The following is a 13,306-nucleotide window of genomic DNA, read 5'->3' as shown; positions in this document are numbered from 1 at the left end:
TCACTACTATAAAGACTTCATCAAACTAAATAAAGAAACACTTGAATTTGACCATGATAAATAGTTTCTTAACGAAACTACACCAACACATTATCGTACATAATCCGTTCAAATGCAGTTAATGGTAGATAAAAAGATTTAACAACCCCCATTCTTTCACATGATCTTACAAACTTAAACATTCACATTTAACATTCAGAATATACTACGTTTAGTGAAATTTCAAAAACCTTCCAATATTAACAGTAAAATATTTATAACAATTCGTTAGTGTAGAACCATTAGTGAATAAACATAGCCATAACAATACTATAAAAAGAATGCTTTTCAAATCAGACTTTCCTAACTGATGTTTCTTTAGGCGGGTACAATGTACTTACAAGAGAGTCGTCAATGAATATAAGGATTAAATGGTTCACAGTATCCTGCAAAAAAACAAAAACACCAGCAAATACTTACAGTTGGCATGCCACGCTGCTAACCTACAAAATCAATCAATTGCAACAAACTGAAAGCAGAATACTGAGGATGATCCCATGGTTAGTATGGAGCTCCCTTCTAAACTAAATTAGTATTGTAGGTTAACATTTGTTGCAACAAATTTGGTTGCTGGAATGTAATTATCAGCTCCACACTAAAAATGTTCTCACTTGCAATAAGCCAAAAGCAACAGTTACTGCCCTCTAGAGGACACTAAAGCACAAGACTAAGTTAATACAATTCTTCCTATAGACTATGCAATTAAGTACACAAGTAAGAGGAACACTGGATCGCATGAGAAAGCTCTGAATGTAGTAGCAGTGAACTACTGAAATATCATTAATAAGTTATATTTTTAAGTGTCCACTGCCGTGAAATGTATTGTAATAGTCACCTACAATTGCATTCCAACCACAATACAACAGACCTATGTCTCATGTTCTAATCATGAAGCAAGGTCTTATCAATATCACACCTACTAATACACATAGAGCCTGTGGTGTGAAATAGTGAGTTCTGAGATGTATATGGAGATAAATATTCTGAGGAATGAAAAAAAATGAAATCTAGACAAACACGTATAAGCAAACAGAACCTGACTCTTGCAGTATGTCAGTCACATCTGACTGTTGCTTAGGTATTTGTTCTGTTATTTATGGTGAGTGGACTCTGGTGGCAGCAGGGATATTGAGAAACAGGGGAACGGTGGGTACAATGCATTATTTTATGTAAGTAAATGCAAGAGTATACTGTATAAAAGATCCCCTGTATTGCAGTTAAGACTCCAGTAGCTTAATCTTCTGAAAATCAGGGTCGTTATCAAAACTGTACAGACCCAACTGCTACAAATGGTTAAGAGAAAACACTCTCAGATGAAGTATAACAAATGTAGTACACAGCTGTGCATGAGGTTTACCTTTTAAAGTATTCTGTGCACATTAATAAAGCCAAAGCCTATCACAAAAACTAATTACCAATGTGTTCACTTAAGTGGAGTGTCTCAGTACATCTCTAACATTTATCAATGAAAATTAAAATTACTATGATACTGTGAATTTCCAATCAAATTCGTAAGCAGAGCCACTGTATTCTTTTGGTGGTGGATTGAAATTGGTAGAATGTCGCATATCTAGTGACATGCCCTCGTTGGGAGTATTTTTACATACATTATTCTATTTTTATTTATGAAAATTAACATTAAATCATCACAAGCATTCAGATACAGTGCATACATGAAAAAGTAGGAAATACAACTTCTAGACAGATTAACTTTGTGGTAAAAATAATTTGAATATTCTGAATCAGAGCCATCTTCAATATCTACTTGGTAGAGCAGCTTAATGCTGAGTACCGGAATATGAGATATGAGAGCAGGAAGTCTCCATATTTGTTCTGCAGGGTTTCTCATGGCAACTGAGCGTGCAGCTGGGAACGATCCTGAGACGGCACTGGACTAGCTAGGACTCAACTTGGCACGCAGCTCCGCACTAAATCGGCAGGCTTGTTGCAGCTGAAACAAAATGCTCTACTTACAGGATCAGCCAAGAAGTCCATGGCAGGAAGAAAAACAGACCCGGCTAGTACTTCGCGGATCAGGAGAGTGAGAGACCTGAAAATAAAGAAATGACACTTATTTTTTTACCTTGTGAACGAGAGCCTTTTCCTGACCCTAAAGCGAGCACAGGCCATTAAAAGAAAACTGTACTCTTTGATATTTCCTATACAGTAGCTTAAAAGGTTTAGCAATGCTGCTTGAAATGAAAGAAAAAAAAACCTGAGATGGTAGCCATAGCACATCTCTGAAAACAATGGTTAGGAGAATTATCCCTTTCTGAGGAAGGTAGGTAGTCCCAATAGAGTCAGTATCAGCTTTTGGACTACAGAGAAATAAAACAAGCTGGGCGGACTGGTCCTCCTCTAATCTGTGGCCAACGGGATGTTCTGAAGACTCTACTAGTAAAGGCCCACATGCAAATAAAACATGCACGATTATCACGATCACTCGGTCAATGTTCTTATTCAAAGGGGCCAATTGGCTTTTGCAGACAAAATTACTTTCATATGGCAAATGCTAGGAATCCAGTTTTGTACACAGACTAATCTTGCTGTTAAACATACCTGCAGTCTGTTGCTTTGGGAGGCAGAATGTAGGGGAAGAGCATCTCTGTTAACTTCCTCAAGTACACCAGCTCATCTCTTCGAGTTCGCAGAGCTACATGCAGGTCTGGCCCATACTCCTCTAGTGCAGCCTGCTGCACATGTTCTGGATTCTTCACTAGGATGGCACGGAGAAAAAAGGATTTTATTCCCACCCAAGTTAACAGGCACAAAAGAGTGAATCGCTGAATTCTGAGCTTTTAAAAAACGGAACTCGCGATTGCATAAACATTCAAGAAAACAAGCCTTCACATTAAAAAAAACATTTTTGCTCTTTTGGTTACTTACAAAATGAAATAAACAGACTTAAAAATGATAAGGAATACGAAATTTGAATAAGCGCTTTCAAAACAAGCTAGCAAGTTGTCATCGGAATCAAATTCGGTCATCGCTGCCCTTAAAAAATAAAATGCAGACCACAGCCCAGGCCTGGTCTCGTTACATTATATATAGATATACCATGTTGTGCATGTCACACCCATTGCTTATATGTTATAAAAAGCTGAAGTTATAAATACCTTTTTGCCTTGCTTTAGCAATTATTTCAATATGCTTCATTGCAACTTTCAGCAATTTGCGTGTTATAAGAGATGGAACGTCAACCTGGAAACAATGACAAAAGCACGATAGAAATGGTGCCATGGATTGAATATATAAATATCTTTAAGAGCACAATGTAGATTTTTTTGTAATGTTCTAGCTGTAAAATACTTGCAATGTCCTTATCTAATATTTGAAGATGTAAATCACCTCAAGTGTTACAAGGGTGTGTTTGGTTTCAAGTGAATGAAAATTCTTCATTAGTCTTAGTTATTAACATTAAGTCTGAAAATTATCCGTCTTAATCAGAAACTACAACAGAATGTATCGGTTCATCATTACAATACCAGCTGCTTATTGCTGGAAGCATAAGGTGCAAGGAGGGACTATACCCTCAAATGGACACCAGCCAACTGAATGGCGCACACACACAGAGAGAATTTGGAGACACTGATCTCCCTAGAGCGCATGCCTTTAGAAGAGGAAGGAAACTAGAGATCCAGGTGAAAGCCCAAGGGAAATGACAGAGCAGCCAAATCCCACACCGAATCCCAAATACCTCTGTCCAGAATCACACCCGAGACCTGAAAGCTGTGCTTAGCATTGCTGCCTCGCCATTCCACTCTACAGAAACCCTACAGTTCAAAAAACTTGGCCATAGGAGCACGTCATTATTATCTGAAGGTAAACCTGACATTTTAAGGTAAAACGGTCCTGCTTTGGGCACTTAAGTAAGAAATTGTATAAAAACAAAGATTAAGAATGAACTTTTATGAGTATCAAACGTCATTTGATTGTCAACTGTCAATTTCTGGCTAACACAGAAACTGACAACATGCATCAAGTTCAAGAAAAAACATTATTTATATTAGATAATTCTAACTTGGAATTATACGGGTAATAAAAAAACTAGACAAAAAACTCCAGGGCACAACGGTATCTTACCAACTGTCTTTAAAGAAAAAGAGATAAACTGTTAGTACAATTCTTCCAAGTCACATAAGATTAAACCACCAACAACCCACAGACTGCAAACATGTTAATGTAGATCCCAACAAATAAAAGTGTGAAAAAAAAAGTATTCAAATAAATAACACTCTTGAATACTCTGAAGACAGGTAAAGGGTTTTTTATTACTTCCGCTGTATACACAAATTACTTGTGAAGTCAGCACCAATGCAAAATTTACGAAAAATCTCACTGAGTTATGTCTTTAGAACACCAGCCATTATATCACCCTGCAGCTCACCACTGTCAGCCCACTGAAGCTCAGCAGGTGTGAGACTGGTCAGTACCTGGATGAGAGACCTCCTGGGGAAAACTAAGGTTACTGCTGGAAAAAGTGTTAGTGGGGCCAGTAGGGGGCGCTCACCAGGCAGTCTGTGTCAGTCCTAATTCCCCAGTATATTGATAGGGACACTACTTTGTAAAAAAGGCACTGTCCTTCAAATGCGATCAATCACCGAGGTCCTGACTCTCTGTGGTCATTAAAAATCCCAGGGCATTTCTCAAAAAGAGTAAGGGTGTCACCCCGGTGTCCTGGCCACATTTTCCCCGTGGCCTTTACAAATCACGGCCTCCTAATAATCCCCACCCATGAATCAGCAACATCACTCTGTTCTCCTCCCCACTCGACAGCTGGTGTGTGTGGTGGGCGCACTGGCGCGATCACGTATAAACAAGTTCTTTTCTTACCTTCTGCACCCTGCGAACCAAGACTGCAGCAAAGAAGCGCAGCGTGACTCTCAACTCATCCACAAACGCTTCATCATCTGTAACATCCCTGTTAAGGGAATATATGAAACCTGAGTTCTTCTCCCCACAACATTTGTATGTCGCCATAGTACTTTCATTCTCCCACGGCATTCCAGCCTATGATGATGATGATGATAATAATAATAATAATAATAATAATTATTATTATTATTATTATAAACTTTATTTATATAACACCTTTAAAGGTGGCTTCTCAAAGCACTTTACAGAACGACAACAATAAAAACTACACAAGATATGCACAATGAGAGGAGACAGTAGATGGGGGTAGTGAAGATAATAGGAGCAGAGGGGTAAAGAACTGAACCAGTTAAATAAAGGCCCTTTTCCAGAAGGTTTTGAGTCTGGATTGAAGGAGTTAAGGGAAGGGGACTCTTTGATATCCTTGGCGAGAGAGTTCCAAAGCTTTGGAGCATAACAGGAGAAGGCCCTATCACCCATAGAGTGTAGACAGGCTTGGGGGACAGATAGGAGACCAAAAGAGTGAAGGGTGCAAGGTGGGGAGAAGGACGATAGTAGGTCAGGCAGGTACTGAGGTGCCAAGCCATGTAGAGCCTTTAAGGTGAGCATGAAGATTTTTAAGTCAACACGAAATCTGACAGGAGGCCAGTGCGGGGTCTCCAGGATAGGAGTAATATGATCACTTGCACTAGACCTGGTCAGTATCCTGGCTGCTGAATTTTGGACATACTGGAGTCTGTTCAATATGGAAACTCCAGTGAGTAGAGCGCTACAGTAATCGATTCGGGAGAAGACTATTGTGTGGATAAGCTTTTCAGCAATAGTTAACACAGGACATTATAACATCGGATGTAGTCTAGCGATATTTCTGAGGTGAAAGAAAGATGTTTTGACAATATGTTGCACATATGAGTCAAGCCTGAATCAAATATCACCCACAAGTTTTTCAATTTAGACTGAAGTTCAAATACAGTACCATCCACAGATAGGGTTACAACACTGGCTTGATGGAGTTGATGGAGGGTGCCAATAAGCATGACTTCATATCTGTACATCTGTATTTCAAACAGGGAATAACATACCTATACCAAGGGTAAACAAAGTTCTCCAGAACTAACTCCAGCACCTAGGAACAAATGAAACAGGCTTTTAAAGTCTGTGAAGTGCTGAGAAGTGCATTTCTAAGGTACATGTTCAAAAAGCAACAAGAGATCATACCTCTGAAACAGATGCATCCACTTTTGAGTATACCTTTAAGTCTAACCATGGCTGATAATTTTCAAGCAATAGTGTTGGTCTGTTGGAAAAAATAAAGACATTGTTATACTTAAAGCTTCATATTATATGTGCAAAAGATCAAATGTACCTATTAATTGCTTTCCATAACCTATAATAATTTTAAAAAGTCAGCCATTAAAATTCACCAAAGACACTGACAACCTAGCATATTGCTTCAGAAAAAGCAGCGAAACATGAACCAGAGAGCACAAATGGAAACTGTGGAAGTGCATTTAGATCCAAAAACAAGAGACACTTCTTTACCCAAAGGGTGGTGGGAGTTTGGAACAAGCTACCCAGCCAGCTGCTGAAGCTGATACCCTGGCTTGTTTCAAGACACAGCATAATAAGATCATTTAATTAATTAAATTAACAACTAATCACCAAATGAACTAGATAGGCAGAACGATCTCATCTGAATTGTAACGGTTCTTATATTTTTTCTAACTATCAAAACTATTGTTCACAAACAAGGGTGCAAGTGATATGGTAAGGAAAAAAAAGCTGACATTTATTTATGACATTTGACTTAGTTTTGGGTCAGCACCATAAACAGTTAAGCACAATGGATAAGCTTTCATCACAATTATGGTCAAAATTGAGAACAGGGGGAAAAAAATGACTAATTTGTAAGAGAACTGTATTGCTTCTAAACTTTAAAGTATATATACACTGAAACTACATCTTACAGAGCTGCTGCAGTTCTAGACTGAAATTCTGCTTGCGCTAGCAAAATACAGCCAACATTAGGATAAAAACTGCTGATTCGGTAATACACAGAAATATTAACTGGAAATGTCAGGGGGGAAAAGAGATAACACGTAGGTTTAAATGGAAAGTCTTAACTATCTCGTTTGCCACGGGAAGCTGTGCTTTCTGTTCCTTTGCTCTTAAGTTGTGGAACTATCACACAGCCCATATTAGATCTCGCAAACCAGGCAGCACTTTCAAATCTTCTCAAGTCTTAAAAAACACTTCTATAAACTGGCAGTTTAATTTACAGGATTAAATTAATTGTTTAGTTTGGTTTGAGATGGCTTGAGATCATGCGTAATATATAAAAAAGCGACTACTGATATGTAATTCTCAATGCTATTAACTCCTCTTCCTCAGCTATGCTGAACTATTTTCACATGTCTATGACAGACATGCCAGAAGGATGTTGTAGCCAATTATTACAATAGTCCAAAGACCACTGATAAAGCCATGTGAGCCTTCACCCAGATCAGCAAAGAGCCGAAATGAATTAAAGCCTCCTGTGAATGGTGGGGGAATAAAAACACAGACAGAGCAGTAAGACGCAAAGACAAAATGACAAACAAAATATAATGTTACCCATTTCTCAGGGAAAATAAATGTTTTAGCAAAATTCAAGCAACCTAGAAAATAAAGCTGGACCAACAAAAAGGGTCATAAAGCCACATTTATAAGATGATTCCATGTTACGGATGTGAGTTCTTCTTGTCTGCTATGCTGCACACTGTATCACTGTATAGTACACAACAACTGTGCATAAAACCACAGTATAAAAGACAACATACTGGAACACACTGTTTCCCTTCAACCCTATTATCCTTTAAGAGATATGACCTCCAGTTTTTTAAATATACAAAATACCTTAGAAATAATGTACAGCAATACACATACAATTTAGCATTTTTAATAATAATAAGAGCTCTGTCATTTGGGCTTCACAATGCAAAGCTGTATTTTAACCAAATTTATTATAATTCTGACCTGACATTAGTTAAAAAGGCCTTTCTTGGTTCACAAGTAAAATCATCAGCCTTTAGTGAATATTCCCCAAATCTATACTAGGCTTGTTATTAGTAGGCTGCAAAGGAACAAGTAATCGGTTTATTAATAGTATAGGTTATTGTTATTAGTAGTATTTTTCAACCTGCTCCTGAAGGGAACTGATCCGTTTTCACTGGGATAGAATTTAACAAGATCAGTCCTGTTATCAGCAATCATCATTTCTTCAGAACTTCTAAACAGGAGGCAGCCCAACAGGTACATCCGAACCCAAATCACTTGCAGCAGCTGTGAAGAGCCCCATCTCCAAGCTTCCCCGTGCGTCTTCATCTACTCACTGGCTCAGTTACAAAGCAAGCTTTTCAAATGCCTTAAAGCATTATAGAAAACAAACCTTTTGCTTTATGTCAAATCATTGTAATATTCCCAAGTAAGAGTGAGAGCCTGCTGATTTTGTAAACAAAGACATCTAACATGAATACATTTCAAATGCAATTTTACACTGAAAATGTATTCTTGACCACTGAAGACCATAATAGCGTTAAGGATGGATGTTGTTTTTGGGTCTGACACATTTAAGGACAGAAAGGCATTAACACAGAATAATGTTTACATTCCTTAAAAGGAATATATTCTAATGCAATGTCTTGAGTATACAGTACTTGCTATAAATGATTGCATAACAGATATTTAACTAACTAAATATTTAACGTTATATTTAACTAATGACAAAAAACATTGAGGGAATAGCTTCACTGGCAGACAATGAGAAAGATCTCAAATGTTACACTGAATTCTATGGACATGAGGATAAAACATGCTTATGAGCATTACTTGTGTCTGAAACTTTACAATCAATAAATCTCACATACCTGTGTCTTTTGCACTTGATTTTTCCACAGACGGCACAGCTGTGTCCCAAAGGAAACAGCTCCTGCTGTTCCTGCTGTTGACATAAAGAAACACACCCAGAAAGGCTTACTTAGTAACCATCGACTTGCTAAAAATAATTTCTAAAACAAAGGTTTCAGAGATTACTTCAGTACCTTGTTTTTTGGCTTTAGTTTGAAAATGATGTTGGGCAAAAGAGACTCAGGTCCCAGGGAACAGTAAAATGTGACAATTCCAGCCAGGAACGACCAGAAAACCATCAAAATGTGAAGGTACCTTCAAAGACAGTTTCATTAAAAAGGCACTCGGTGGAATAGCATTTAAAAAATCAGGATCTAAATCAGTAGACATAACTTACAGAACTGAGGCAAGTATAACTCCATGTGATCTTTTTTTTTGCAGATAAAATAGTTTTAAATGTTCAAAACCATTTTTTACAAAGTAAATTACAGGAACTATTCAGTTGATTTATTTTTCAAAAGTGCAGACATTTTCAGATCTTATGAGCAACACGTTTATATAAAATCAGTCCCTAACAAAAGCCATAGGCTAATTTACTAAGAATTCAGGATAACAAGTATGGGTTGACCTGCTATTTGTTAACAGAGACAGTACTTGACAAATACTGAAAATAACTGTTATATTTGCCTTGACGTCTGGTAATATAAGGATTTGTTGGTACATTTTTTTCAGTATCATCTAACTACACATAAATGGGACACAATGACCCAAAAAGGGCAGAGTGAGCATAATGCTTTAAAATAAAGCTTCCCATGTCATACAATCCTCCACTCACAGTGCTTCATTGAGGAGATAACATGGAAGACACCTATTTGCATCAAAGTTTATTGATTATTATGGTCAGAAGTGCCTAAACAAGAATCACCAGAATTGGAGAAAGTGTACATTACAAAGCAAATGCTGCAGAAGGTCAGATGCCTTAAGTACTGGGAATAACCCTGTAGGAACTTGAACTGTACTCCTGATAACACTTGCATTACTGTACAGTCTCTCATTTTGCAGAACAAAACAAACAAAAAAAAGCTTCCAGCTCAAGCTAGCTCATTACTGGAATTGGACCCAGCTTTCTTCAGTTTCTAGCAGAATTCCAATTCCAAACGTATAAAAGAGAAATGCTTTAATCTGCACACAAAAGAAAACCCTGAGGCTGCATGAGCAAGAGAGCCACACTCCCAGGGAATTTTAACAATGACAATTTAGATTTAACAAGCTCACTTCTCCTTGCTGCAGAGAGACAGAAGAACCAGCGATTGCCCTAATTAATGTCAGCACTTTGAATTGTGGCAGCCTGTGCTGCTCTCTTGATTTAGTTGAAATGTAGAAAATGACCAGGCTAGATGTTCCTTTGCAAAACAGACTAGCTGTTATCATTGGGTTATTATACAGGGTTCATTGTATACGGGCAGATAATGGGTGCTTTTTGCCAGCTAGCAGCCTGCTGAGGTTCAGAATCAGGTATGGAAGGTATTTGAACCTAATAAATTCATGCAACAATGTTTCTGCTAGCAACAGCTCTCTTCCACAGAGCTATGGTATTGATTAACTAGATGCATGATTCTTCATTGTTTGTTTTTTTACTGCATAGTCAAAAGGTAATGGTCACGAATGAAATTACCAAATGACTAAAGTGTTTCAGTATACACAGATGTCCACTTATTCCACACAGTATTGTGCAGTGATCTGCAAAAGATTGATCAAAGATGTCTTCCACTCACAAATATTTCTTGCTGAGATACTATTGATCCCAGATCATATTGCGTATCAGACTAAAATACTGATACAATTACATTAAAGGGGCCATTGTATGAAGATGACCAACAGCTAACATCTAAAAAAATCGCTGCAATTTAGAACATGTATGCAGATATTCCTTTTTAATAGATAAATTAATAGCATATGGAGCTTTATTAAAGTAACAAAAAATAGATTACCTATTCACAATGTTCCAGCACTTTCAGCTACAGGCATTGGTGTTCACATACAGAACAAACCAAGCTACCAAAGAAACAATTTCCACATCTCATCAATCTTGGTGCCCACATATTTACAATACTGCTGTCCTTCAGGATGGTACTACTCAGAGATTAGTCTGACATGGAACAAGTAAAGGTTTATTCCATGCTGAAAAGAGAAGAAAGGAAACAATGTTTCGGCTGTGTAGCCTTCTTCAGGTGTCGCTCCTCAGCCTAAACATTCTTGTCTTCTCAGCAGGGAATAAACCTTTACTTGCTCCTTTGCAGCCTCCGCATGCTGATGCAGCTCCCTACTCGAACTACGATTAGTCTCCTGCGATGCTAGCTTTATGAATATGCAGTATGTGGCTTAGTGCTTAATTTTGATTTACAATTTTCTGACATGAGTTTAACACAAAATACCTACTGCACGGGCAAATAAGAATCTCCAAATCCCACAGTTCATATTTGTAGCCATAGTTAACTGGCAGTTCACATCAACTCAAAAGTGAACACGTTGTAGGTGTTCATTTTTTCTTTACATTATGTAGGCATAATCCATTTTCCATTTTCTGTAAACGGATACATGACAGGATTAGATTTGACACTATTTCTGTTTATATCCAAATGTTAAATGATACTTTGTATTACATACACGCTGGTTCAGCATCAAGAAAAAATGTTTAATTGAAAAAAATGAAAAGACTGCTAAAAAACTGCATATTAACTATCCCAATGATGTGCATCGAGTTAGTAGAAATTACCTGTTCAAAATAACTGTAGATATGAGTAAGAACACCAAAATAAAACAGAAGACTGGATACTGGCGACCAACTTCTCTGAAAAGATCAACCTTCAACTTCTGTTTCAGGTTTTCCAGCTTTGCTCTCAAATAGGACATCCTGGATACTGTTTGAAACAAAATGTTTTGAAGATATTCTGTCATAGACTTTTGTCAATGTAAGCACTCCCCAACTTAAAACATTTGATAATTTAAATATAATCGTGTTGGTTTTCTGACAATATTCGTTAATTGGTAGCGTACTTCATTAGATACTTCAGTAAGACTTAAATTGAGAATGCATACTGTACGAATACACTCTGCACGTAGTTTGTAAACTTGAGTTTCTATTCACAAAGGCGCTTTAAAATGGATTTTCAATGTAACGTTTTGATTAAATGGTTCTCGATATCTTAACTACAGCACGATCTAATCTACGATGTTTTCATTAAAAGTTTCATTTTTTCACTTATGCTACCCTTTTAATGTACACTAAAACAAACCTGACGATACGTGCTGTTTATACATATTTTAAACGATGGGTACATTTCTAACGTTTACCACATGATCTGATTTATGTATCCATTCAACATTAATGGGTTAATCTAACAAAACTTCCTTAAGACTGACTTGTTAAAAGCTATGAAAATGTTTACAAATAAGAATTACATTTAATAATTTGTCATTCTGATTATGATTTGTAATCTGCCGTATTTTGAACAAATATTTCAGCAGATACTGAACTACTGCTTACAATGTTCGGAAAGACTATGCGATTCTATAGATTATTACGGATACATAAGAATGTGCATCTTTTCGCCAGTCTGAATAGGCTAGGAAAACAGTTCACTCAGTATCTTCTTGTTAAAAAGAAAGTACACAATCAAGTGAAATTCGTTGAGCTACACCGTCACCACCTGAAGAAAGGTAACGCTGACTACCCTACCTCAGCTGACAGGATCCTTCAAACAGAGAGCGTTTTGCAGTCACTTTAGGCGTGCCATTTTTGCGAAACTCCACCGCTTACGTCTATTGGGCTTATATCAACATAACACACATGTATCTATTTGGAAAAACCTCCGAAGTATTTCTGACTTTGCCTCGGACAAGGACTGCTTTTCCTGTTTTGAAGAGTCGCTTTCGCCTCGCCTGTCATCCTAGCGTTAACGTCATTTCCGCACACACCGGAAGTAGTCCTTTCAAAAGTCATCACGGGCTTCTGGACTCCAGTGTTTTTACAGGAATGGAGGTACAGTATTAATGCCTCTACCAGAAAGTAAAACTTCACTCTCATGAAGTTCAGTCATAAACTCCAATGATCTCACGTGCCTGCCTGCTGTATTGGGGTGTGTGGAGTGGTAATATTGGTTTCCCGTTATCACCTAGTTCTAGTTAGTTTAATGGTGTGCTCTGAATCGTTATCTACAGCGGTATTCAACACCTTCAGCAATATAATATCTACATCTGCATTGCACAACATTACGGGATTTCTCAATGGTGTTCATACAGTGTAAAACGGAAACATTGCTGGATTTAATACCCGTATGTCATTTAAATCCATTTGCCTTAAAAAAAAAAACTTGAAACATGCTAGCATTAAAAAGGCTAGTGGTGATATTTCTCATTTTAATGGGTCCTCGAGCATTATAATTCTATTGTTAAATGCCAATACTTAACTGTATGCTTGCACTCATATAGAGAACAGGCTTTCTAC

The 13,306-nt window shown here is 37.4% G+C and overlaps 1 protein-coding gene across 6 annotated transcripts in view; it reads right to left on the bottom strand.

The window, feature by feature from the left end:
• The window catches only part of snx14 (sorting nexin 14), a 36,222-nt gene extending 23,457 nt beyond the window's left edge, over positions 1 to 12,765 (bottom strand). For all 6 annotated transcript variants that reach the window (XM_069196565.1, XM_069196568.1, XM_069196561.1 and 3 more), the window contains exons 1-11: positions 12,539 to 12,765; positions 11,576 to 11,720; positions 8,994 to 9,114; positions 8,820 to 8,893; positions 6,133 to 6,211; positions 5,997 to 6,040; positions 4,873 to 4,960; positions 3,156 to 3,240; positions 2,599 to 2,755; positions 2,014 to 2,089; positions 381 to 425 (exon numbers count right to left, since the gene is read on the bottom strand). In XM_069196565.1, the coding sequence (XP_069052666.1) occupies positions 381 to 425; positions 2,014 to 2,089; positions 2,599 to 2,755; positions 3,156 to 3,240; positions 4,873 to 4,960; positions 5,997 to 6,040; positions 6,133 to 6,211; positions 8,820 to 8,893; positions 8,994 to 9,114; positions 11,576 to 11,712 (906 nt within the window). In that variant the 5' untranslated portion in view covers positions 11,713 to 11,720; positions 12,539 to 12,765. The remainder of the gene's footprint in view (positions 1 to 380; positions 426 to 2,013; positions 2,090 to 2,598; positions 2,756 to 3,155; positions 3,241 to 4,872; positions 4,961 to 5,996; positions 6,041 to 6,132; positions 6,212 to 8,819; positions 8,894 to 8,993; positions 9,115 to 11,575; positions 11,721 to 12,538) is intronic.
• Positions 12,766 to 13,306: the final 541 nt, after the last annotated feature.

Source organism: Lepisosteus oculatus, chromosome 2 (assembly GCF_040954835.1).
Source record: "Lepisosteus oculatus isolate fLepOcu1 chromosome 2, fLepOcu1.hap2, whole genome shotgun sequence".
Classification (NCBI taxonomy): Eukaryota; Metazoa; Chordata; class Actinopteri; order Semionotiformes; family Lepisosteidae; genus Lepisosteus; species Lepisosteus oculatus.
Note: the sequence above shows the minus strand (reverse complement) of the source record. Positions and strands in the feature narration are given on the sequence as shown.